This window comes from Lagopus leucura, unplaced genomic scaffold, assembly GCF_019238085.1.
Source record: "Lagopus leucura isolate 7727_CA_CO unplaced genomic scaffold, USGS_WTPT01 Super-Scaffold_100051, whole genome shotgun sequence".
NCBI lineage: Eukaryota > Metazoa > Chordata > Aves > Galliformes > Phasianidae > Lagopus > Lagopus leucura.
The window spans coordinates 1,139,344-1,165,297 of NW_024962297.1; the positions used below are offsets into that span (position 1 = coordinate 1,139,344).

At 58.6% G+C, this 25,954-nt stretch overlaps 1 protein-coding gene across 2 annotated transcripts; it reads left to right on the plus strand.

The window, feature by feature from the left end:
- The first annotated feature begins 3,686 nt into the window (after positions 1-3,686).
- On the plus strand, positions 3,687-25,308 carry SCMH1 (Scm polycomb group protein homolog 1). 2 transcript variants are annotated; one of them, XM_042885531.1, is made up of 15 exons: positions 3,687-3,743; positions 9,019-9,102; positions 9,780-9,848; positions 10,566-10,636; positions 10,907-11,141; positions 13,507-13,595; positions 13,898-14,141; positions 18,033-18,265; positions 18,700-18,826; positions 19,691-19,891; positions 20,403-20,588; positions 22,194-22,325; positions 23,600-23,803; positions 24,056-24,189; positions 24,518-25,308. In XM_042885531.1, the coding sequence occupies exons 2-15, from the start codon at positions 9,078-9,080 to the stop codon at positions 24,641-24,643; spliced, it is 2,076 nt and encodes a 691-aa protein (XP_042741465.1). In that variant the 5' UTR covers positions 3,687-3,743; positions 9,019-9,077; the 3' UTR covers positions 24,644-25,308. The 2 variants fall into 2 exon arrangements, with proteins under 2 accessions (XP_042741465.1, XP_042741466.1); XM_042885532.1 differs by lacking the exon at positions 22,194-22,325.
- The last annotated feature ends 646 nt before the right edge of the window (positions 25,309-25,954 follow it).

The window sequence follows — 25,954 nt, forward strand, 5'->3', positions numbered from 1 at the left end:
TGCCATGCACGGCCGCACGCCCCTCTCCCCCCCGTGCTCTCCCCTCGGCACAGAGGGCTCGTTTCCTTTTTAAGCACTGAATGTGCGGATCAGCAGCGGGGAGATGAGCTCCGAACACAGGGAAGGGGGCTGGGGGAATTGTCCTTTGGTTCTTCCAGAGCGGCTCCGCTCCAGCGCGGCTGATGTGTCGACAGCTGGGACGGGAACACAACCAGCAGCGCTCTGTGCTCTGCCCCCCGCAATGTCCCCTGGGCGGTGCAAGAAGCTGCAGGCAGCACGGCGTGCAGGCCAGGCATGGCACTGCAGACGGTGCTCGGTATCGGTGGTACAGAGTGCACAAAAAGCAGGACACAGTTGGTGGCACTGCGGGCACTGCGGGGCAAAGCACAGTGCTGCAGGCAGAGAGTGGTGCTGCAGGGAATGCATGGTGCTGTGGGCAGTGCACGGTGCTGCAGGCAGTGCCCTGCAGATGCACCATGCTGCAGCACTGCATGCAGTCTCTCTCCTGACTCCACAGCTCAGGACTGTTGCACATTTGTTCCACTCGCAAAACCCCGACTGCTGTACTGAAGAGGAAGTAAGAAGGTACCCTGAGGAACAAGGAGGGTGTGCTGGTAGTGGGGATGCTGAGGAGGTGGAGATGCTGAGTGCTTTGGTCCTCACTTCCAAGATCACCCCCCTGGGACCCCTGGACTCCGGGGAGAACAGAGAGAGTCAGGGAATTGAGAGCTTCCCTCTGGGTGAGGGGGGATGGTCCTGGAGCAGCCGGGTGGGAGCAGTGTGCAGGTCTGCAAAAGGGGCAGGAAGGAGGATCCAGGAAACCACAGGCTGTCAGCCTCACCTCTGTGCCTGGAAAGGCCACAGAACAGCGTGTTCTGGGTGCCATCTCCAGGCGACTGGAAGAGAAGATCATCAAGAGTAGTCAGCATGGGTTCACCAAGGGGAAATCGTGCTTGTCCAACCTGGCAGCCTTCTATGATGGCATCACCAGCTGGGTAGGTGCAGGGAGAGCAGTGGATGTCATCTGCCTCAATGTCAGCAAGGCTTTTTGGTGTTGTCCCCCATGGCATCCTGATAACAGAGCAGAGAAGGACTGGAGCATCCCCAGGGACGGCTGTGTGACCTGGAGCTGCTCAGCCTGGGGAAGACTGAGAAAGAATCTGATTAGTGCTCATGAATATATTCAGTGTGGGAGACAAAGGCACATGGCCAAGCTCTTCTCGGTGGTCTGTGGGGACAGGACAAGGGGATGTCCCAGCCCCCCAAAGTCCTGCCCTGTCTGATCACTGCCTTTATTTACAGACTGCTGTGGGGGGAGAGGCAATGTGGGTTGTGCTTTGCTCTGAGGACTGATCCTGTTGGTTTTTCCTAAGGGCATTCCATGCACTGTGGTCCCACAGGTTGGCTGCAGATCAGCCAGAAGCTGCTTGGCCCTGGGCAGGACCCTGAATATTGCAGAGGCTGCACCAAGTGCACACTGCAGCCAGGACAGCACTAGCACTGCTGCTGTGCTGCATCCTGCCACCAGCAGATGGAGGTCAGCCACCCGTTCCTGCCATGCAGAAGTGGGCATTAACTTCCCCAGAGGAAAAGAGAGAAGCATCACAAATGAGCTGAGATGTCTCAGACCTTCCTGCAAGGGTCCCATCCCATCTCATCCTATCTCATCACATTACATCCAATCTCATCCCATCCCATCCCCATTTTATCCCATCCCCATTCCCATTCCATCTCCATTCCCATTCCATCTCCATTCCCATCCTATCACATCCAATCTCATCCCGTCCCCATCTCCATCCCCATCCTCATCCCCATCCCCATCCCCATCCCCATTCCATCCCATGTCATCCCACTCCCATCCCCATCCATCTCCATCTCCATTTCCATTCCATGCCATTCCATCTCATCCTATCACATCCAATCTCATCCCATCCCATCCCATCCCCATCCCATCCCACCCCCATTCCATCCCCATCCATCTCCATTTCCACCCCATGCCACCCCATCTCATCCCACCCCACCTCAACTCATCCTATCCCAAACCATCTAATGCCACCCTACCCCATACCCATCCCATCTCTATCCCTCCCCATCCCATCCCATTCCATACCACCTCATCCCATCTTATTCCATCTTATTCTACCCCATCCCACCCCATCGCTGACTCCAAAGTGATGTTGCCACATCCCTGCTGAAATCTCTCTGCTGTGTTCATTCCCCCTCAGCCATCTTTTACATTCACTGCTGACACGAGCAGCTCTGAAGGTGACAGCGGGACCCGCAGGGGAGCCAGCAAGCAGAGAGTGGGCAGAACCTGGTGCTGCGTGTGTGTGTGTGCCTGCCCCATCCCTGGAGGTGTTCAAGGCCAGGTTGGATGGGGCTCTGGGCAGCCTGGGCTGCTATGAAATGTGGAGGTTCGTGGCCCTGCGGGGGGTTGGAGAATTGTGATCCTTGAGATCCCTTCCAACCCTGGCCATTCTGTGATTCTGTGATTCTGAGGTGTAGGGGCTGGATGGCTGCAGGGAGCTCACACAGACAGAGCTGCAGGATGGCAGGGGATGCCTTTGGAGTGCGTGGCTGTGTGTGCTGCAGGGCAGGGGAAACCCAGGGAGAGCTGGTGCTCTGTGTGCGGGTGGGTGGGAGAAGAGGAGGCTCAGAGCTGCCCCAGCAAACACCTGGGGCATCATTGCGCTGTACAACTTCCCCTATGAAGACAGGCTGAGGGAGCTGGGCTTGTTCAGCATGGAGAAAAGAAGGCTGTGGGGTGACCTCATTGCAGCCTGCAGTACCTAAAGGGAGCCTACAGACAGGAGGGGAATCAACTCTTTGAAATCATTTATAACTGCAGGACAAGGGGAAATGGTTTGAAGTTGAGGGAGGGCAGATTGAGTTTGGATGTCAGGGGGAAGTTCTGTGCTATGAGAGTGGTGAGGTGCTGGAACAGCTGCCCAGAGAGGCTGTGATGCCCCGTCCATCCCTGGAGGTGTTCAAGGCCAGGTTGGATGGGGCCCTGGGCAGCCTGGGCTGGTGTGAAATGTGGAGGTTGTTGGCCCTGCGTGTGGCAGGGGGTTGGAGCATCGTGATCCTTGAGGTCCCTTCCACCCCGGGCCATTCTGTGATTCTGTGAAGGGGGGTTGTGATGAGGAGGGGTTTGGCCTCTTCTCCCAGGCAACAAGCAGGACTCGATGCAATGGCCGCAGTTTGCAGCAGAGGAGGTTTAGGTTGGACATGAGAAGAACTTTTTCTCTCATGGTCAGGCGCTGCAATGGCTGCACAGGGAGGTGGTGGAGTCGCCGTCCCTGGCAGCGCTCAAGAGGCGTCTGGATGAGGAGCTGTGAGATCTGGTGCAGTGCCTGTGGCAGCGGTGATGGGAGGGCGGCTGGACTCGATGATCCCGCAGGTCGTTTCACGATTCCATGATTCCATGCCGGGACCACAGAGCGTCAGTAAAGCCGGAAACCTCAACCAGAGCACCGAGCCCAACCGCAGCGCCCGCACTGCCGAGGCCGCGTCCCGCAGCCGCCGCTCATCCCATCGGCCTCAGCGCAGCGCCGGGCGCGGAGCGGCGGGGGGCGCCATAACCCGGCGCGGCCCGGCAGGGGGCGGCTGAGTGCCGCGCTGTCCCGGCGGCCGCCGCGCTCCCCCCGCGCCGCCCCCCGCCTCACTGCGCAGCGCAAACATGGCGGCGGCGGCGGAGGCGGCGCGGCGCTGAGACGGAGCCCGCAGCGCTCGGGGCCGCGCAGGTGAGGGGCGGAGGGGCGGCGGACCGGGCGGGGCGGGGGGCAGCGCGGCAGCGCGGCCGTTCCGCGGGGCGGGGCGGGCCCGGAGCGCGGCTGTCACGGCGGCCCCCTCTGCACGTCCTGCCCGCTCGCGGCCCTCCCTCCGTCGCTCGGCCTGCCGTGCTGCGGAGCTTCGTGCCGCTCCCTGAGGCCCCGCAGCGCTCGGTGCCCGGCCCCGAGAGGTGACGGCGCGGGACGGAGCCGGGAGCGGCGCCGCTCAGACGCGGCTCTGTGCCGTGACCCCGCGGGGAGCATAGCGCACTGCTGCACCGGGGAGCGACGGTCCTCCTCCACAGCCCCTCGGGATCCGCTGCTGGAGGGGAGAGTTGGGTTGGGGGTCAGGCAGAGTTCGGGTCGAGGGCCGGGCTGCGTTTGTGCTGAGGGTCAGGCAGGTCGGGGTTGGGATTCGGGGCAGGGTTGGGACTTTTCACGCACAGCACGGTGTTAAAAAAAAAAAATACCCGCCCTGGCAGGCGGGCTGCTGCCGCGCTGCACTCAGGTTTGATCCCTGCGTTCTTCAAAGCCGCTGCGTGGAACTGCGGCCTCCTGCAAGTGCTGGGATGGCCGTGCTCAGATGTGCTGCAGGGCAGCAACCATCGCAGGGCCTGCAGCCGGCTGCCAGCCCGGCTCCCAGCGGCTAACGCAGGCACCCAGCGCAGGCCCCGGCTTTGATTTTTGCCTCCTTTTCTGTTGACTGTTGTTGTTTATAGCGAGCAGCGGGCGCTGAGTGGCTGCGAGCAGCCATGTGGCAGCTCCTCCTCAGCAGCAGCGGGAAGCCGCTCCCCCGCCGCTCCATGGCTGCGCTGCTGGCACGGCCGCAGCCTCTCCTGTGTCAGATGCTGCACGCAGACCTTCGTGCTGTTGGGTAAACCGTGTGATGGGATAATTAAAAGAGAGCAAATGGGCACGAGTGGCACCCGCTGCAAGCCATAGAGCTGTGCTGGAGCCCAGCCAGCCCCTCTGTGCTGCCTTCCTGCGGTACTGTTGGGTAGCGTTGACCTCTGAGTCACCGGCCCAGGAACTCGATGAGTTCTGCAGCGTGGTTGGTGTGTCACTGGGAGATGCTGCTGGGGTGCAAAGCGCCGATGCTATCCGTCAGCTGGCTGCTGTCAGCAGCCTGGGCTCGTGTCCTTGCCTTACGTTTAGTTTACAAGGATCTATAAAAGCTGATGTCAGTGCTGGGGCACGGCGTGCCCGGAGAGCAGCTGGAGCGGCCGCTCGGCTCCTGGGTGAGCAGCAGCCCTTCTGCTTCACGTTTCTTCTTGCACACATCTTCCTGCTGCCCAGGTGCAGCACTCAGCCATCCCTGCTGCGTTCCTCGGGGCTGCACCTTGCCCTGCTCGTGCTTTGAGCCTGTTCCTTTCTGTCACGCATTCCAGGGCACGTTTTGCTCTTTCCATCTCGACGGCTGAATTTAACCTCTTCAAAGGCTTTTTTCTCATACCCCAAGCTCTGTTGCTGTCCTCATTTTGTACAGGCCTTTTTTATATTCTGCAATATCTCTGCCCTTCTCTGCATGCTGCTGCTGACCCGTGCTGTGGTCAGGCAGGGCACAGCAGCACTGCACTGCATGGGGCTCAGTGACCCCGTTCTCATTAGGTCTGAGTGCTGCTCTGGGACAAAGGAGTGCAGCTCTGGTGTTTGTGTGCATACTGAGCAGTGGGTTTGTGGTGAGGGAGCTGGCAGCACTGTGAGCCCCAGCGTGCTCCGTCTGGAGGAGCTGCTGGCAGCACTCAGTGCAGGGTTCCCAACAGCATTCTGTTTGCACTGGGGCTCTGATCACTTTCCTGCCTTTTGCTTGCTGCAGAAGTTGAGCTTGCAATGAGACAAGCAGGTTTGGAGGCGCAAGTTACACATATATGTATAAAAACTTCCCTGATCCGATGGCCGTGAGAAATGGGGCAAGGTGTTCTGGGTGGAGCAGCAGCTCCAGCTCCTCTTGCAGGGTTGGTGGCTTCCTCTGTTTGGCAGAAATATCCAAAAGGAAAACCATCCCCAGCAGCAGGCAGCAGGGCTGTCTGTTCTTCTGTCCTCAGTCCTGAGCTGGGGCTCTCAGCATTGAAATCCCACTGAGCTGAAGGAGAGTTCTTGGGATGCAGCACTCGTGACAGGGGACGTTCAGACTGGATGACCTTGGAGGACTTTTCCAGCCTTGGTGATCCGGTGATCCTGTGCCTTCAGGGAGGGGCTGCAGTTGCTGCTGTGCTCCAGCCCTGCCCCATTGCCGGGGGTTACGCTGATGGCTTTGCAGTTTGGCTCGTGCTCCTGCACTCTGGGTTCTCTCTGCCCGCTGTGCTGCTGGCACAGCTTTGGCAACACTGCTGGCCACGTGTGTTCAGTGCAGCCGTGTGCCTCACCGCCTTGCAGCCGCTCTGTCATTTCACACTGCTGTCAGCTGGGAGTCTGTGAGTGCTGCTGAGCTCTGCTGGCATTAGAAACAATGCGAGTGCCCAGCACGGAGTTTAATGGCTGGCAGCCAGGCTGAGTGAGAGCACCATGTCTCAGTGAGCTGCTTGGCAGGCTCTGAGCACGCCTCCATCGCTGCAGGACGGCCTGCTGGTTGCTTGTGGCCACAAATTCTGTTTGTGTTGGTGTCTGCAGTCTCACGGTGCTGCGCACAGGATGGTGGAAGGCCTCGTGGTGCACTGCGTGCTCTGCACTGTTGGTTATGTGAGCAGGAGCTGCTGGGTGCCGAGCTGCCTGCTCGTCCTCTAGGGGTTCCATTGCTGTGGTCTGCCATATCACTCCTTCTCCTCTGGTTAGGAGTGCACAGAAGTTCTGCTGAGCACTTGCTGGATTGCTCTGTTTGCAGCGCAGGGTGCGTCGCCTCTCGAGAGATTTGAGTTCCTTCAGTCGCAGCTGAGCCTGGAGTTCTGCACAGGATAAAAATAGCAGGCGGTAATTAATGCACGTCCTCGGCGAGCCCAGCTCTGCTGCTCTCTCCTGACATGTTGCACTGCTGCAATTTCCTCTCCTCCTCTGAGGGAAGAGATGAATTAATCTCTGCACGGGTAGGAAGGAAAACAAGGAGGTCAGGAGCGGGACAGGAGCAGGGCTGTGCAGCGGGACGGAGCAGGCTCTCCCTGAAGTTCAGGTACATTCATTTCATTAATTACTGCTGCCAAGCTCTCGTGCACTTATCCACCACCTGATACTTTTTTTCCCGTATCTCCCATCCCGTAAGGAGCTTTGTTTTTAACCAGGAGATGCCCCAGCAGAGAGCGAGGCTGATGAAGCAGGTTCTGTCACACAGAGCAGTGAGGGCTGTGCTGCAGGCTGCACTCCAGCGATGTCAGCATCCCACAGCACAGGGCTCCCGCTCTCCTGGAGCACCCAGGGACGTGTTTGGGATGTGGCACTGTGAGCAGGGTGCTTCTCCCAGCCGCCTCGGGCTGCCCATCGGTCAGAGCTGCTCTTTGCTGCTTGCTTTGCTCTCTTTCTGCTTTTTGTTGTTACTCCTTGAAGCTCTTCCCTCCCATTTCTCAGCCTGTTCCTGGAATGCACCATGTGTGTTGGTTTTATTGAAGCTCGGTGGAGCAAGGGCTGCTCCTGGCCGGAGCTGTGGCCCACCTGCATCTCTCAGTTGTTTTTTGGAGAGAGAAACAAAGCGCTGTGGGATCCTGCCAGGCTGTGTTCTTTTCTCCCTGAAGCTGAGCTCTGCCCAGGCTGTGTCTCAGGGCTGGGAAGCTCACTGCTCACGGTCACATCATCAGCACACCTCTGCATCCTAACGTCTTTCCCAGGAGTGCATTCCTGAACATTCTGGCGTTTATCAGCCTGCCTCTCACGTGGCAGAAAGATGGAAATTCATCCTAGAGAGACAGAAGAGGAGTTGGGAACGGCACAGAATCCTTCTGGTAGAAGTTGTGGTTTGCAGCCATCCCACCCCCCCAGGGATCGCTGCCCCAGATGGAGAGCTGCCTTTGGCTGTGACAGCACTTGCTTGGCAGCTCCTGGTGTGATGCATGTGGGCTCCGGAGGGGCAGCGAGGAGAGGGGCTGCGCTGTGCTGGGCCGCGCTCCCTTCGTGCTGTCCCTTATTTTTATGTTTCTCCTGAGCTCTCTCCTTTTTACTTCTAATCAGACTCATCTTTTAAATCCTTCTTTGTGTGATAGTTTCGCTGTATGAAAGCTGACCTCGTCTGTTTCAGCTCCGTTGATGTGGTTGTGCCCATCTCAGCTGTGTGCCAAGCGTGGCCCTGTGCGCTCTGAGCTGAGCTTACAGCGCGCCATGCTCTGCGCTGCTGTGCCAGGGGGAACATTTGTTGCAGCAGGCTTTAAATTTAAACTTGGGGTGTTTCCAATGAATTAAATATGAACATAAATAATGCAGCTGGTAACGTAGCTTCTCTGCAATTAAATGCAGACGCTCTCATTTTGTCTCTGTGCTTCCAGGTTTAGATGCGCTGCGGCATCCGACTTTGCTTCTGGTAGAGGCTGGGGGGTGGAGAGCTGCTGACAGCACAGGGGTCTCAGTAGGAGGGGTTTTTTGGAGCTGTGGATGGGGCACTCAGTGTGCCACAACAGCAGTGGTTGGATGGGGCAGCATCCCATTGCAGCAGGTTGGGGCCTTTGGAGTTTTTAGGGCAGATCCCGTCGCAGTGGGTCTGTCCTTGGTCTGTCCTTGCTGCTGGGTGACACTGGGGCTGGGGAGTGCCCTGCCGTGCCGTGATCACTGCCTTTGGGGGGAAGCAGATGGAGAAAGTCAGGAAAAAAAGCATTGTACATGTACACACCTGCATTGTGGATGGCTTTTGGGTATGGAAAGGAAGAGAAGCTTTGCCCTTCTCTTAAGCACGTGCAGCCACTCCGCTTAGGAGATGAGCAGTGAAGGACTGCCACGTACCTTCTGATTCAGAGCTACAGACAGCTGTTGTTGCCTTTTCCCTGTGGTCTTATTCCAGTCACAAAGCACCCAGGCATTGCTTGCTGAGGGCCCTTTGGCTGCACTGCTGTGGGAAGTGGGGCTCTGCCTTCCTCTCCAGCTGCATCAGGGCCACACTAAAGCTGTACCCTATGGAGCAGAGCACTGAGCTGCTCCTCTTGTGCCTGCTGTCCCCGTGGGGAGAAGGGCTGCTGGTTCTGGGGCCAAGGTGATGGATCAGTGTTCATCAGGAGGCGTTTGTGCAATGTGGGGTGAAAACATCGCTGTTCTCCCAGTGGTGCCATCAGTCAGCATTGCAGATGTTCACATGCTCTGCAGCTGGGGGGTTTTCTCATGGCTCTTTCTTTTGTCCTAGGCGTCTTCAGTTACGTAAAGGCGAGTCGCTCCCACGATAAAGACGGCAGCGGTGATAGAATGCGGAAACCAGGGCCTCAGAAAGGTGAGCAGTGCTGCACAGGGCTGAGCAGAGCCACGGCTGGGGGGCACAGGGAACGTGTTGGCAGTGCCCCACTAGGAGCAGAGCGGAGCAGGAGTGTGCATGGACATGGCCACTGCCAAGGTGCCCTGGCTGGTGCTGGGTCACAGGATGGTGCACAACCCCTCCTGCAGACCCAGTGGTGCTCCAGCCGTGTGCGTGGCCAGCAGGGAGCTCATCTCAGCACTTGGAGCATGGGGGAAGGGAGCAGCAGAGCAGGGAGCATCCTCCACAGCCCTTTGTTCACAGCTGTGCATGCACATGGGGCTCGTGGCAGGAGATTGCTACTCTCAGTTTATCTCCTTCCTTTATTTTTCTCTAGCATCTCCTTGGCTTCTCTTACAGTGGTGTTATCCTCTTCCCAGCTGCTTGTCCTTTAATGAAGTATGAGCTGCAGGAGAGCAGGATGGGGCTGGCTGCAAGGCTGGCTGCAGTGTGAGGGCAGCAGGAGTAGGTTCTCCTTTTCCTTTTAAAAACAGTCATCTTTTGGACACGTGAAGACGGATTTGCCAAAAACAGTGCTTATTCTGTAGTGAGCTGTACCCCAGTGCAGTGCTGCTCTTACCAGGGTTGTCACTGCATGTGGGAGGCAGGGATAGCTGTGACCCTCACTGACACAAGTGCTTTGTTTCTTGTCATAGCCATAGACTGGAAGGATGGTAAGAAGCACAAGTACGGCCGCCCGCCAGAATCCCCCTCCCAGTACCAAGGTAAGAGCTCACATCCCTTCCTTTCCCTTTCTTTTATTCCTTAGAGCATCGTTTCAGGAGGTTGATGCCCCCTCGGGGGCTGAAATGTATCAGTGGAGCCCAAAGCAGGAGAAGCTCCATTTGCATTCTGAGCTTCAGACTGACTTTAAATGCAGCAGGACGAGAACATGGGCATGGGATGCAGAGCTGCACTGCTCACAGCTGCTGCAGTTTGACCTTTGGGTGCCCAGAGTGCTTTGCTTGTGGGAAATATTTGTGAAGGTGAAGACGTCAGAGCACAAAGCTGATGCTCTGCCTGTGAGCACTGCCCATCCATATCGTACTTGGTCTGCTTAGAAGTGCTCCAGGATCAATCCCTGCTCTACTGAGTGTCAAATGCCATTTGTGGAGGCACGTGGCTGCCTCTGAAACTGACACTGCACCGTGCCGGATCGCGCTGAGCAGTGCCTGACAAACAGCTCTTAAGGGACAGCTGTTGGGAGGGCTCCATGCCATCCCATCCGTGCTGGGCCAGGGCAGCTGTTTCGAAGGCCACTGGGCATTGCTGGGCTCTGTTCTCCCCATCGCTGCAGCAGTTAGTTTTGTGTGGCCATAAATGCCAGAGGGCCACAGTGAGAGGGCACTGCCTGCAAGCAGCTCCTGTGCCAAGAGCACAGAACCACCCGCACTGCCTTCCCTCTTCTTGGCTCCTGTTTGAACTCTGTTTTCTCCCCTCAGGTCACTTTACCTGGGAGAAATACCTGAAGGAAACATGTGCTGTCCCAGCGCCCGCCCATTGCTTCAAGCAGGTGAGGGACTGAGTGAGAACAGGAAACCTGAGGGAGGTGGTCTGCAGCCCGGGAGTGCTATGCTGGGGGTGGTCACCCTTTTGGCACGGGGGGATGCTTCAGGGTCTCAGAGGCTTAACAGAAATCAGCATGTGCTGAAGCAGAGTCGAACATACAGGGTTAGATGCTGCAAATGCTAGCACAGCACCAAAGGGCCGGATGGCGGGGAGCTGTGCGGTGCTCGCAGGGCTGGATGTGCTGGCTCTAACGGTCCCCTCTTTCCCTCGGCAGTCCTACACTCCTCCTGCCAACGAGTTCAAGATCAACATGAAACTGGAAGCCCAGGACCCACGGAACACCACGTCCACGTGCATTGCCACGGTGGTGGGGCTGACGGGCGCCCGCCTCCGCCTGCGCCTCGACGGCAGCGACAACAAGAACGACTTCTGGCGGCTGGTGGACTCGGCTGAGATCCAACCCATCGGGAATTGTGAGAAGAATGGAGGGATGCTGCAGCCTCCTCTGGGTGAGCTGAGCTGCAATGAGCACCCACGTCATCCCTGGGGAGAAGCAGGATCAGTTTTCTCACGTTTCTGTCCCTGGGATGGAGCCCAGCACTGTCACAGCAGTGCCATCTCCTGCAGCTCGCTGAGCTGTTGGCCAGGGGTGCCACAGCTCTGAGTCCTGCACACACTGTGGAGGTGCTTTGGGTTGCAGATGCAGGAGCTGTTGGTGCACAGATGAGCAGCCTGCACTCTCGCAGCTCAAGCTCAGGCTCAGCACGTGCAGGCTGCACTCCTGAAGCTCTCCCTCTGTGCCTCAGAGGAGAATTTTGTTCTCAGCTGTTTGTTTGGAAAGGTCCCAGGGCTGCTTACATCTCCTGGAAGGCACAGAAGCAAAGGAACTGCAGAGCCTGGCAGTGCTGGAGGTAGAGAAGCTTTGATGGCCTTGCCTGGGCGTTGCCTGTGCACAATCAAGACAAGTCCAGGTTCTCCCTCCTTGGGCTGTGTTGGTGGCAGTGCCACAGCCTGGCTGCAGAGCATTGGCTGTGCCCACAGCACGTCCCCTGTGCTCCCCCTCCAAGCAGAGCTCTGCGCTGGCGTCCATAGAGATGCTGTGCCAGGGAGCTTGAAATCCTCGTGCACAGCACAGCCAGGAGAGCTGTTAGGGCTCAGGCACCCACACCATCACTGCTGGCCCTGCCACTCACTGCAAGAGCATTTCCACTTTCATTTTTGTGCCCAGAGGGCTCAGCAGCTATAGCAGGTTGGCTGGGGTCTGTCTGATGGGGGAACGATGGCTGGAAGTGCTTCCAGTGATTTAAGTGCTGCATAGAATGAAGGGCTGCTTGCAATATTCCATCTCTTGGTACTCATTGTACTCATCTGCAGCTTGATGAACAACCGGGGTAGCTGCTCTCTGCTTCCAGCCCCATCTCCCCTTACACATGTTTTCTGATGCTGGCCCAACAACGGGCTGATTTCCCATTTTTCTAACGACGCACAAAGATTAACATGCTTTTAACCATGGTCTAGTCTGGTCTGGAGGTTGGCGAGCCTGCACACAGCAGGGGGGTTGAAACTAGATGATCTTTGAGGTCCTTTCAACCCAGACCATTCTGTGATTCTTTCGCATTCTGCTGCTGGTCGCTGTTGCAGTGTCTCCTTAAAACCCTCTCAGGGCCCCCAGATAAAATCACGCCCATCTATAGCAATGGAAGAAACCTTCAGTGGAAAACCTTGAGTTAGAGGGGTTTGGGTTTCTGCTTTCCGTGGAGCATCGTTTGTGAGCTGTGCTGGAAGCACAGTGGCCCCAGGTGCACATCTGGCCCACCTGCCATGCAATGTGGGATGCAGGATGCTCGCATCACACCTTCCTCTTCGTGTTTGCTCTGGGTGGAGCCTGCTGTGAGCCTTAAAGCTGCCGTGCTGTGTTGCCTCCTCATGTGCTGTTGTGAGCTTGCAGCCCAGGCCCAGGTGGAGCTCAGAGCTCCAGCACAGCCAGCCCTGCTCCTGCTCAGTTCCTGCTCTGCCTGCTTTGAGTTTTGCCAGCAGATGACAAAAGAAGTAATGGAGCTGCAGAGCAAAAGTCATTTCTGACTGTGCCAAAGGAGGTCAGTGCTGTGTCCAGCTCTGTGCTGTGCCCCCCGCTGCTCCCAACAGGAGTGATGCTCTTGTGCCTGGCGAAAGCACTCAGCAGAGCACTGTTCTTCCTACCTGCAGGGTGTGTGAGCCTGCAGCTCATGCCATGGCATTCCTGCACCCCATGTAGCACTGTGTGCACACACCGCTGCTCCCTTTCCTTGCACACCTGGTGTAAGAGGTCCCATTGGTTTGTCCCTGCGGTTTGTGGCAGCTGCTGTGGGTCCCACGGGGGTGGCAGAGGGTCTGTGAGGTGTGCCAGGAGGTGTGTGCTAAGCAGCAATGGGCTGCATGGCATCAGGAGGTTGTTGTGCACACACTGCAGATCTGTGTTGACTTCAGGGGGGACGCTGTGTGCAGGGGCTCCTTTGTGCCAGATCCTGCTGTGCTTCTCATGATCCATTTCTGCTTTCTGTTTGATCTGAATTTCATTTTCTTTTAATTATTTCTTTGCGTGTGTGTTTATGTGTGTGTGTGTGTGTGTGTGCCTTTTCAAACAACAGAGCACTTCGGGCTCTGGCAGCTCTGGACTGAGTGCCCTCAGCCTTCCTGGGGTGCTCCAGCAGTGAGGGGTGCAGGAGGAGCAGTGCTGAGCAGCAGGCACAGCCGTTGTGCACTCACTCACACACTCAGATCTCCAGGATTTGCAGTTTCCTTCTCGCTGATTTCTCCCCTCTCTGTCAGAGCAGCTGTTTGTGGCTGCAATCTGGGGTCTCAGTCTCAGTGCCCATCTCTGCTCTCTGCCCACAGGCTTCCGGCTGAACGCCTCCTCCTGGCCCATGTTCCTCCTGAAGACTCTGAATGGAGCAGAGATGGCTCCCATCCGGATTTTTCACAAGGTACTTGGCTGTTTGGGAGCACATCCCCCTCCTGCATGGGGGACAAGCGCACTACCAGCATTGCCATGTGCTGCTCCCCCTGGCAGCTCCGTGCTGCTGCTGCTGGCTCAGGGTAGGGCTCAGTGCTTACACAGCACCGTGTGGGCTGTGCCCAGCAGCCCGGGGATGCGAGCTAGGCAGCTCACAGGGCTCACAGCCACCCCATCTGCTCCATCTGCTCGTGGAGGTGAGTGGCGATGGAGGGGCAGCCCTGCTCCAGCTGGGCACCGCCGCTCTCTGAGCTCATTTTCCTTTTCTCATAGGAACCACCATCTCCATCCCAAAACTTCTTCAAGACAGGTATGAAGCTGGAGGCGGTGGACAGGAAGAACCCTCACTTCATCTGCCCGGCCACCATTGGGGAGGTGAGAGGTTCTGAGGTCCTCATAACATTTGATGGCTGGAGAGGTGCCTTCGATTACTGGTGCCGATATGATTCCCGGGACATCTTTCCCGTAGGCTGGTGCTCGCTGACTGGAGATAATCTGCAGCCCCCTGGAACAAAAGGTAAGGCCGCCTCACTGCCCAGCACTCTTGCACTTGAGGATACGATAAGGGAACCGTGAGCATTACTGATTTTATGCCGTGGGGCTGCTCCTGTTTGCACTCCTGGTGGTTTCCTGGTGTGCTTTGTGCCATGGTCTCCTCTGTGAACATGGAAAAAGCACGGGCATGAGCAGGAGCGAAGCATGAAAGCTGTGTGATGCTCCTGAAAAGGCCTTCGTGTGTGCTCTGCTGTTGCTGAACTCGCCTTTCCTCAGGGAGTCTGAGCAGCTCCAGCTTTCATTGCTCTTAACTGGGGTGGAGAAGCAAGCTGCTCTGGGGTCGTGGGCAGCAGTGGAGCGAGAATCCAGAGAGCCCCTCTCTATTATGAACAGAGCAGAAAGTCGATTCTGAGGGTCAACCTAAAGAAGGAGGGTCGTGGCTCACCTCCTTAAAAGTCACATCTGGAGAGGGCGACAATGAGTGAGATGTATGGCTCAGGGCACAGCAGAATGGAGAGGGAAACAGTGGCTGTGATAAGAAGGAAGAGATGAAGGTGGGTTAACGGCTGTCAGTTCTGGGCAGCGTCCTGGCAGGGGTGGGTGTGGAGGAAACCTCCCATTACCAGAGCTCAGCCTCGCAGAGAAGAAATATCTGCTGCTGGAATGGCATCCCTAGCTCTGCTTGTGCACACGGAGCACGTTGCTGCTGAGGGGCAGGGAGGTGCTGCAGCCTTCCCTGCAGTGTGCCCCCCCTGCTGCAGCACTCTGATGGTGGGCAGTGGTGTAGCACAGCGCGCTGGCCTGGGCACAGCACTCAGGGCAGCCTCCATCTCTCAGCACTGTCGCTGCCCTGGGATGTGTTTGTTAAGTGCTCAGTGTCTGCAGGTGGAGCTGATGCTCAGGCACCAGGCTTTCCACTTAACGTGGTGCAGCACTTCTTCTGGTTGCTGCTGCTTGGTTTCTCTCCCTCCTGCAGAGATGCTCGCTGGGAACGCAGGCGAGCGCTGCTCTCAGTGCTGGGAGCAGTGGCCCCACAGAGCTGCAGGTCCGTGGCTCTGTGTATGCAGCAGAACCCCTGTTTGGGAGCTGGTGTCACGTCAGCATCACAGCTGCACTTTTCTTCTGTGGTCTACCTTGAAGTTTTCTCATAACCTGCAGAGTTGTGGTGCTGACTGGGCTGGGAGTGCTGCTCCCTCCCTAACACCATGGTGTAGAAGACAGAGTCCTGGCTGCTTGATTCTCTCCTGCAGTTCAGACTGATGCTGCTGAAGAAGCAAGTCATGCAGCCCAGGTGTGCAGTGCTGGCTGCAGTGCTTCCAGGTGCTTTGGAGGTCAGCCTGCATTTGCTCCATCCGCAGAGCATCCAAAGCTGTGTTCTGTTTGCACCCTGTGTCTTGGAAGGGGGAGGAAAGTGCTTTGGAGCCCAGGCAGCCTCCTGAGCCCAGCTGTGGCACTCGGGGAAGCGCTGCTGCAGCACGTGTCCTCCTTGGTGCTTGGTGCTGAGCATCCAGCCCTGCTCACTGCACAGAGCAGTGTGTCACAGTTCTCCTGACCCTGGTATTTTTATAACTTCTGAACGGCTTTAAAAAGAACAAAAGATGGAACAAAGCACACCCACCCACCGCTCTGCTGGCTTCTTGTGCTCTGGGATATCAGAGATGCCCGGCTAATGTTTAACCAGGAAGCCAAGGCTCAAAATGCACTTCAGACAAGAGCAGAATGAGCAGAAACTGCAGGAATGCCCCAGAGTGGCCTGAGCACCACGGCAGTGTTTTGGTTTGACCTGGGGGGTCAGAGTGAGTGGGGATGACACTGCAGTGTGCTTGGGGTGGGGGGCCATGGGGTGCAGTGTGGGGGAGACCTGCTGTGAAGGTGACTGCAGGCAGGCGCAGTGTTTTCTTATCCCTTGCATTGGAACCGTGTGCCCCGGTGGGCTCAGTGCTCATGGGTTGGGTTGGAGCTGGGCTGCTGGCTGCTGCTGGCAGCTGCAGGGCCAGGCCCAGGTGCTGTGAGCTCCTGAGCAGCACAAGCTGGGGCTGCCAGCACTGAGAGCTCCTTGCAGGGCTGCAAGCACAGCCGGCTGCAGGCTGCTGCAAACCAGTGCTGCTCCCACACTGAGAAGGATGCTTTCTGCAGAGCAAATAACAGCAAAACACATGTCGAGTTTGCTGGGAGCAGGAGGGGAGCTGGCAGGGGAAGGGGATGCAGAGATGGGTGCTGCTGGCAGCAGGAGGTGTTCAAGGGGGCTGCAGGCGTTTTTGGGGAGGGGGAGGCTGACGGGCAGCTGTGGGGACGCCCGCCTTGTCCTGTATCCAAACACTTTGCCTTTGTGTTGTGACAAAAAGGACACGTGGCTCAGCTCACCATTGATTTCCTATGGAAGGTGGTTGGCTCAGCAGGCAGGGTTGGGTGGGTGGTTGACCTCCTGGTGCCCTGCTACCCCTGATGCTGCCCGGGGCTGCAGTCATTCCTTTCATCCCTCATTCTGTGAGCAGGGCTGTTTGTCCCCATCTCTTTGACACCGTGCTCACCACCTGTGTACGCATGGTGCTGAGTGCTGTCCCCAGGGCTCTGTCTGGGAGCAGTGCTCTGCCAGCCCAGGGGGCTGCGGGGTCCCTTCCAACCTAGCCGAGCTGTGATTCTGTGATGTCACGGTGCTGCCTGGCGGGTGCAGAGCACTTAAGTTCTCGGAAGAAATGGAGAGCGGGGTTTTGGAGTTAGGCAGATCTGCATGCTCAGCAGAATGCCTGCACTGGTGACAGGCGTTTGGACGTCCCCACTCGGCACAGTGCTCCGTGCCTGGTGCCCAGCTGGTCTCTCGTCTCACCTGCCTTGTTGCTGTGCCATCCCCAGGGTGCTGGGGTGAATCCTGCTGTTGTGCTGTGCGGCCATCCCGTGTGTTGAGCCACTCGTGGCACTTCACCCTGTGCCGTTGGTTCTGCCGTTCAGTGACACGTGAGAAGTCCCTTCAGCTGTGTGCTCAGCCAGAGCGGTGCAGTGGAACCCCTCAAACATCAGCTCTGAGCAAAGGGCTTCTACCTGTGCTGTGCCCAAAGGAGCAGCCACAGAGCTGTGCTCTGCTGGGCTTTGCAGCCCGCTAACAGGAGCGCTGTGTGGATGCTTCTGCTGTGACATCCAGCGTGCTCACCTCGCTGTTCTCCACAGCTGTGTCTCTCCCCATCTCCTGCGGGCTGCACTGATGCCCTCTGAGCTCCTCCTACTGTGTGGCACTGCAGGGCCCTGCTCTGTGTCGGTGGGGAGGAGCGCTTTGCTCCACTCACTGCTTTGCCTGGCAGCAGCGGGGCCTTGTGGTGCCCTGCTACCCCTGGAGCTGCCCGGGGCTGCAGTCATTCCTTCCATCCCTCATTCTGCGAGGAGGGCTGTTTGTCCCCATCTCTTTGACACCGTGCTCACCACCTGGCAGCCCTCTCCTCGTCCCGTGGCTCTCAACCTGTGCGAAAGCTTTGCAGCTGCTCTGCAGAGCCCTGAATTGAAGAGTGGCTCTGTCAGGCACACTGGAGCCAGCTCATGCTGTCCTGCTTCTTTTACTCATCCCTTTGGTGTTTAAAGTCTGTGTCAGGGTTCCCCTCACTCTGGCAGCAGCCCGTCACCTCCTCCCATGCACAGTCGTGTTGAGCACACAGCCAGGCTCCCAGCTCTGTGCAGTGCCAGAGGTGTCCATGTGTGTCTTGCAGTGCAGCAGGGGTTGCTGCTGTCTCCTTGCAGCAGCAGTTGGAGCAGAAGGGCTGTCCTGCACCACCAGCCGCAGAGGGGCTGAGGGAAGGACTGAGCAGTGCTGGGGGCGGCGGCTGCTCCAGGATTTTCCCAAATGATGCTGCTGGAAGATGGAGGCTGCTCTTGTTTTCATCCTCGCCTGATTTAATTACATTTGCTTTCTCTCTTTTTATTTCAGTTGTGATTCCAAAGAGCCCTTTACCTGCCTCCGAAGTAAACTCGGAGAAGCCTAGCATGCACAGTAGCACAAAGACTGTTTTGGGGCATCAACAAGGGCAAGGGCGTCGCAAAGCAGGGAAGAAGCGTGGTCGAACGACCAAAGCGCTCATCCACCAGCCCATGCCTGCGCCCTCCAAATCAGTGGAGCCTTTGAAATTCCCCAGAAAGAGAGGCCCCAAGCCTGGCAGTAAGGTAAAAGCTGGTGCTGACGCAGGCGGGTGCAAGGCAGTGCTGCATGCGTGTGTCTGTGCACGTCTGTCGGCAGCGGTAGGAGAGCAGAGGGGAGCGCGGGGCTGGGAGCTGCCGTGCCCTCTGGGGCCTCCCCATGGAGAAGCCGTGGCTCCTGAGCCCTGTTGGCCGTGGGGTAGCACGGCTCGGGCTGCAGTGTTGGCAGGGCAGCCTGGCGCAGGGCGGCTCTGTGCCCGTGGTGCAGGGCTGGCAGGTCTGGGGCTCGTGTCCCGTGTGTGGGGCACACAGGTGTTGAGCGCGTAGATTCTCGAGGCTCCCCGTCGTCGCCGCGCCGTGTCCTGTGGTGCCTTGTTGTTGGATGCACAGCAGCATGTAGCGATCGTGGGTGGTGGAGGAGAGCGGGGTAAAAGGAGAACTATCCTCCTCTTTTTCTGCAGAGGAAACCTAGGACATTGCTGAGCCCAGCACCCACCTCTCCAACCACCAGTACCCCTGAACCCGACACAAGCACTGTGCCCCAGGACGCTGCTACAGTCCCCAGCTCTGCCATGCAGGCTCCCACAGGTAAGGCTCTCGGGCCGCATCCCTGGAAAGTTTGCACACATGGGACTGCAGCCATTGGGATGCCGCAGGGCACTGCTACTTCTTGGTGAGCGCGTGCGCCGGCAGCAGGCGCAGAGGAGGCCCAGCTCTGCGTAGGGAGGACGGGAGAGAGACGTGAGCTCAGCTCAGCCTTTCCTCTGCCCCCATCCGTATCGGAGATGTGCGGTGGCTGTGGGTCCGTCCGATGGGCACGGGGCTCCCAGTCCCTGAGCTGCCCCCTGCTTGGCAGTGACACAGAGCCCTGCAGGGCCTGCACAGCCTCAGGGCAGCGGGCTGCAGAACCGGACCTGCCGAGAGCGAGGCTGTGCTCGGGGCAGGGAGTTGGGGCACACAGGGACAGGAGGGAGCGGAGCAGTGGGAGCTCTGTGTTGCTGGGTGGTAAAGCTGGGTAGGAACGCAGCGCCGGTCCTCATGCGTTTGAGCAGTGGATGTGAGTAGGGCCCTTTGTTTCCCCAGAGCAAAAGCAGCTCATTCTCAGGCACCTGAAGAATCCCGCTCCCCTGGAGCTTGGGCTGCATCCCTTTGCTTGCTGTGCGTAGTGCAGCCGTGCTGCCTGGCTGAAGCAGGCCTCTGGGGGCTGAAAGCTGGGGAGCAGCCCCAGGAGAAGTGGCAGCAGCAGCAGAAACACCTGCAGGAACACTCCAGAGTGGTTCCCCAAAGCAAGACTGCTGCCAGCTCATGGGCAGTGGCTGTGCTGGATTCACTCACGTTTTTGGAGCACTTTGACAGTCTTTGAAACCCAGGCATCCCTCGGGTTGGACGTTAGGCATCTTTCCTGTGCGTTCTTGAGTGGGTTAATGGCAAACACGTTTCTCATCTTGGCAGTTTGCATTTACTTGAACAAGAATGGCAGCGCTGGGCCCCACTTAGACAAGAAGAAAATTCAGCGGCTGCCGGACCACTTTGGACCAGCTCGAGCCTCTGTTGTCCTGCAGCAAGCAGTGCAGGCCTGCATCGATTGCGCTTACCATCAGAAAACAGTCTTCTCTTTCTTAAAACAAGGCCACGGGGGAGAGGTCATCTCAGGTGAGAACTGGCCTGCAGCACTTTGCCTTCGGAGATGTTGTGGCAAGAATCTGCTCACTGGAAGACGAAGCTTGGCACTGTCCCGGGCCAGGAGCAGACAGAAGATTTCTGTCTTCTCTTCCTTGCTGAGCAGCTGGTGCAGGGCAGGGGCATGTCCTTGGGGAGCAGGCATAACCTCCATCCCAGCACTGCTGGGCCCCAGGAGAGGATGGCACAGCATGGGTGGGCGCTCCGCAGCTCCCGGTGGAAGGAAGAGCCGTGCTACGAAGTCTCTATTCCCCAAGCCCCGGTTTTTAATGCCCCCCAAGCCCCTGCTGAGCTGGCCATGGGAGCGCAGCCCCCCTGGATGGCCATTCCTCCCCCCATCCCACAGCCCCACTCCCACAGCCCATCTGGGCCGTGCTGGTGGCTCTGGTGCAGAGCAGCAATGCGGAGATGCAGCAGCTGGTGGTGCGGCCGCCTGCCCTTGCCAGGGCCTGACGTGTTGGGCTCTGTTTGTTTCTGTCTCCAGCTGTGTTTGATCGGGAACAGCACACTCTGAACCTGCCCGCAGTAAACAGTATCACCTACGTCCTCCGCTTCCTGGAGAAGCTGTGCCACAACCTCCGCAGTGACAACCTCTTTGGGAACCAGCCTTTCTCCCAGCACAGCCACGCGCCGCGCTCACACGAGTACGACCACGACAGGTATCTACCAGGTAGGAGCTGGGGCGGGGGTGGCACCGGGGGGACCCCAGGTCCCGTACCCAGCTTTCCCCATCGCTCGGGAGGCGGCAGTGCGTTCTGCAGCGATGCCGTGCTGCTGCCTGCAGCTCAGGGTGCCACTGCCTGCAGCTCAGGGTGCTGTGCCGGACTGGGGGTACGTGGGTGAGCAGCAAGCACAGCTCAGCACTGAGCTCTGCAGGGAGCAGGTGCTCCAATATCTCTCCGAGGCGCCCAAATGCTGTGGTTTCTGGTGAGGGCGAGGGTCGTTCCGTCGTTTGTAAAGGTTGTGTGAAGATGAGGACGTGCTGAAGTCAGGCTGAACGCGAGGGCTGCTGCTGTGTCACCTCCCACCCTGTGTGCCGCCGTGGGGCCGAGCAGGAGCATGTCTGTGGGTCAGGGGAGCTGCCAGCAAACAGAGCTGATGGCTGCTGGTAGGAGCAGGGCTGGTGTGCAGTGCTATGCATGGGTCAGTGTGAAAGCAAGGGCAGGAGGAATGCCAGGACCACTGTTACGTGGAAGCTCTGCTGCACAGCAGCCAGGGCTGGTTCCTAGCCTGCATCTGCTCTTGGCAGCTTGGTAACCACATCTTCTCGTCTCAAGCAATGCTCAGGGCCACTGTGTTCCTGCACAGCCACTGCCATTGCTGTGTCTGCAGCTCCAGCAGTGTGCCCTGCGCCTTCAGTGTCTGCATTGGCTCTGGTGCTCAGCTCCTCATTTCTCTCTGAGCAGGCGCTGTCCTGCCTGGCCCAGCCTGGGAAGGCAGCAGCAGGTCTCTGCAAGTGTGTGCCACACTTAACCAGCAAGACACCGAGCGGTGCTGCTCTGCAGTGGTGTGCAGGTTTGTTGGTGGGTGCTGCTCGGCTCTGCTCGGTCAGTGGAGCAGCACAGTGCTCCCACTCTGCCCCATGTGTGCCTGCTGCCTGCACAGCTGTTGGGGCACAGCTCACAGCACACAGCACTGCGCCCTGCAGCCCACACTGCAGCATCCTGGGGGCTGGGGGCTGTGCTGAGCCCCCTCAGAGCCGCCTGCTGCTCCGTGCCTGCCCAGCGAGCGTCTGTGTCCATCGTTCCCTGGGTCCTCCTGCCTGATCTCCCCCGCTGCTGGTGGGTCTTCATAGCGTTAAGGCGTCCGTTGCACTGAGGGTGTTTTCCTTCTGTTGTGTCCTGCTCTGCCCATCCCCTCATCACCCCCATCCCTCCTTTGTTGACTGTAACACGTCTCCTGCTGGGCGAGCGCCCGTCCTCTCTGCCACCGTCCTTTATGCCACTGTGTGGTGCCAGCCCCGTGCAGCTGGCCACCACGGGGTGACTGACTGGAACCTGCAGAGCACTGCTGGATGGCCTGGGGCTGTGAGAGGGAGAGATGGGACAGGGCTGAGCTGAGCAAAGGTGGCACTTGAGGGTGAAGATGGCAAAAAGCACTGCGGCCCCTGGTGAGCTTTGGCCCTGCGCTTTCCGTCTCTAGAACTCACGGAGTGAAATGCAGAGTGCTGTGTGGGCTGGCTGCAACCTGGGGGGTGGTGGGGCACACGGGTGCCTGTGGCACGGCCCGCCTTGCTTTCCAGCAGCTCTGAACAGAGCTTGTTCTCTTTCCCTAGACAGAAGCAGTTCGTTAGACGGCACTCTGCAGGGACCAGGCCGGGGCACAAAGCGCTATTGCCAAGATTCCCCTCCGTACAGTGCTCCTCTCTCCCCCAAGTTACCAAAGAATGACCGTCACCCACTGGAAGGTGAGCACAGCATCTCTTCCCAGTGCTGCAGGCACAGAGATGGGAACAGGAGGGGTGCAGGAGGGGTGCTGCTGGCATGGGAGCTGCATGGAGAGGGACAGAGCGGTGCTCAGGGCATGGAACCCCCACAGCAGGGTAAATGGAACATAGTGGGGGTCCTTCCCAGCTTGAGAGCTGGCAGCCAGGAGCACTACAGCGGGGCAGTTAACCCACATCTGGGTGCCATTGCTGTGTCACTGCTCCTAATGCAGCCCCATTGCTTCAGTCTGTCTGCCTCTGAGGTTTGCTGCAGTGTTGTGCACAGGGCTGGTTGTGCACAGGTTGGTTGTGCAGTGCAGCCTCGTGGCTGGGAGCTGCCCTTCCCCTCATGTTCCTCGCAGCCACGCTGAGCCGTGTGCTGTCCCTCCTTGTTGCACCTCCCAAAGCAGCCGCAGTTGTTGGTTTTGGGAGAAGTGGGAGTTTGTCTCGTGCTGGGGATCCATACAGCCTCACACTGCTTCTTGAGCACACCATTGTAATGTGTGGGAGAGTGGCCACATCAACACAGTGACTCTGTGTTCATTGTTGGACTGGAGGCGTTCTGAGGGTGAGCTTTGCACCCTTCGTGCTGCACCACTGCAGCCCTGCGTGGCCACTGTCCCTGTGTGAGGGTGCAGGGCCTAGCTGCAGTGTGGCAGCCTCACAGAGCCCAGATGGATGCTTGGGTGACAGGAACGACTTCACCTCTGCTCATGGCAATGTTTGTGGCGTGGCACAGCGCTGTGCAGCTGATGGGGTGCAGCCACGAGCAGCAGCAGCGCAGGCAGAGGGGCTCCTAGTGCACAGAATGCCCCACTGTGACACGGGGCACCATGCGCTGCTGGGACCGGCCAGGGATTCTTTGACACAGAAATTGTATCTCACAGGGCAGCTCATGCAGCACTGGGTCTGCCTGGGGGTTGGGTCATGTGTGATGTAGTAAATGCACAACTGCACTCCTCCTTTGTGCACAGAGCTGAGCAGCACTGCCCGGTACCCTGCAGGTCCGTGCTGCCCTGCAGTCCCACAGCTTGCACTGCTGCCCTCAGTGCAGGGCTGCAGTGCTCAGGTTCCTCTCTGGGAGCAGTGGCAGGACGCTGGGCTGCAGGCAGGTCAGCTGAGTGGCCGCTGTGTGAGTCTGGCTGTGGGGCAGCTCTGGCTATAGGGTACTGGGCCCAGAGCTGGCCATGCTGCTCGCTGCCCTCAAGGAGGGACAGGATGGCCACATGCACTGACTGCAGCCTGCTGCATTCCAGGTGAAACCTTCGTGCTGGGAGACGGCCCTCCTGGGCCCCTGGAGCCTCGCATGGACCCCATGGACTCGGCCCTGAACGCTGTCAATGCCTCTGGTCACAGCCGAAGCTCCAGGGAGTTCCGCCTGCAGGGATACCGGCACCTGCACCAGCCCTGCAGCCTCAGCCAAGGCAGCACCTCCACGCTAGGCAGGCTCGGCTCCACGGGTAGGAGCACGCGGGGGCACTGATGGGCACAGGCTGGGGGAGGGAGCGCTAGGCAGTGCCAGAGCTGGGATCCATCGGGGGGCTGCAATGCGTGCTCTGTCCATCCGGGCTCTCGCTTCAGACAGGTGGGGAACGGGAATGCACGACTGCAGGTGCTGCTGCATGCATGTGGGCAACAGAGCTCTGTGTTTATGGGAAGAGTGGTGCTGCATGGGCGTGCATAACTCCGCCCCGTGCTGTGCTGTGCCCCAGGCGCCGAGCGGTACCGCGAAGGCACACGGCTCAGCAGCCGCGACCCCTCGTGCTGGACGGTGGAGGAGGTGATGCAGTTCATCCGGGAGGCGGACCCGCAGCTGGGACCCCACGCTGATCTCTTCCGGAAGCACGTGAGTGTGTCTGTCTGTAGCAGGGCAGGAAGGGCAGAGCAGGGGTGGCAGGGTAGGGCACAGCCCAGCCTGAGCTCCGGTGCTCTTTGTGTTCACGGAGAGCTCAGCTCACGGCAGCACTGAACCACACAGAGCTCTTCCTCTTGGAATCCTAGAATTCACTTCGCTGCAAACTTCTTCCGGCAAGAAGCACATTGCAAGTACAGCTTACAGAGTGCCCTGCTCTGAAACTCCTGTAGAAGGGCTGGCCTTGTGCCACTGTCAGTGAGGGCTGGGACGGCGCTGGGTTGCCCGGCTCTGATGGCACTGCATTTCCTCATCCCGACAGGAGATTGACGGGAAGGCGCTGCTGCTGCTGCGCAGCGACATGATGATGAAGTACATGGGGCTGAAGCTGGGCCCGGCGCTGAAGCTCACTTACCACATTGACAAGCTGAAGCAAGGCAAGTTCTGAGGACACCCAGCAGGACGGCCCCCGCGCTCACCCGCAGTCCGTCCACACGCACCCACCCACGCCACTGCCCGGCTGCAGGGACGCAGCACGCAGAGCCCTGAGCCCTCAGCCCCTCCTGCCCCCCTGGATGCTTGGCCACGTGGAATAGGGTGGGTGTCCGTCCCCAGCCCCCAGCACTGCCTGTCTTCCACGCCAGCACGGAGCGGCTCAGCACCAGCCCCCCTGGGGGTCTTCCATATTTATTTGGGACTGGGGAGGCCCAGGAGATGGAGCGAGCTTGGGGGCGGAGGAGCAGAGCTGGGCACCGTGGGACTCATCAGCCCTTCTCTCCCCCTCGCATTTTTTATGAGGAGTTGCCCGTTGAAAACTGACTTTTTTTGTACCTGATGTCGAACTCGCAGCTCCTGGGGATTTATAGCTGGAGGTGCAGAGCCCATCTCCCCGCAGCCGTCCTGCTCCCTGCAGCTCCTTCCCAGCTGGGCAGGGGGCTCTGTCTGATGTATTTATTTGCGATGGCACTTGGGCTCTGAGCAGCAGCAGGCAGGACCACCGAGCAGAGCCCCCGCACTGCCCTGGGAGCAGCCAGGGAGCTCCCCTGAGCTGCTTCATCCCTGGGTCACCCCCAGAGCTGCCCCCCAGTGCAGCAGGGGGAGGCCGGGGGCTGGGGGGGGAGGGGACAGGTTTACCCCTAAGGGGAAAGTTGCAAAAAGAAAAGAAAAAACAAAAGGCAAAACCTGCAAACCCAAAGTGACAGAAAGGCTTTCGTCATACAGCACTGCCAGCACTGCGCTCCCTGCTCACAGGGGGGGTCCCACAGATGGGGGTCCTGCATCCCCACCCGTCCCTGTGCCACTCCCGCTGCAGCCAGGCCCCCACGTGGGCTCAGCCCATGTTTTCCTCTGCACTTATTTTACGTCAATTTGTTTATAAATAAAAGAATAACGCAGAGCTGCTGTGTGTGCAGGCAGGAGGGGAGCAGGGGGAGAGGAGACACTGCTGTCGGGAACTTCCTTTCTCTTCCGTGGCCACAGAGCAGAGGGTGCAGTGCTCACACTGCAGCAAGAGGCAGGAAAAGAAAGGAGAGCACAGCTGCTGCCCCAGGAGTGCAGAGCAGAGCTGGGGGCACCCTTCGGTCATGGTGCACTCTCCTGGCAGCTGTGCTCTGTGTGCTCTGTGCTAACAGCATCCCCCCAGAAAGAAGACAAGATTCCCCCTGTACCCAAATCTCCCTCTTGTACCTTAAGGACGGAGCTCTCTGTGCTACGCTGAGCTCTTTTCCCATTATGATTCAACATCAACGCCGAAGTACAA

Coding starts and splice junctions, on each gene's coding strand:
- SCMH1 (XM_042885531.1), top strand. CDS start 9,078: ATGCGGAAACCAGGGCCTCAGAAAG. Junction 19,892..20,402: donor CGGGGGAGAGGTCATCTCAG/GTGAGAACTGGC, acceptor TTCTGTCTCCAG/CTGTGTTTGATCGGGAACAG. Junction 23,804..24,055: donor AGGCAGGCTCGGCTCCACGG/GTAGGAGCACGC, acceptor GCTGTGCCCCAG/GCGCCGAGCGGTACCGCGAA.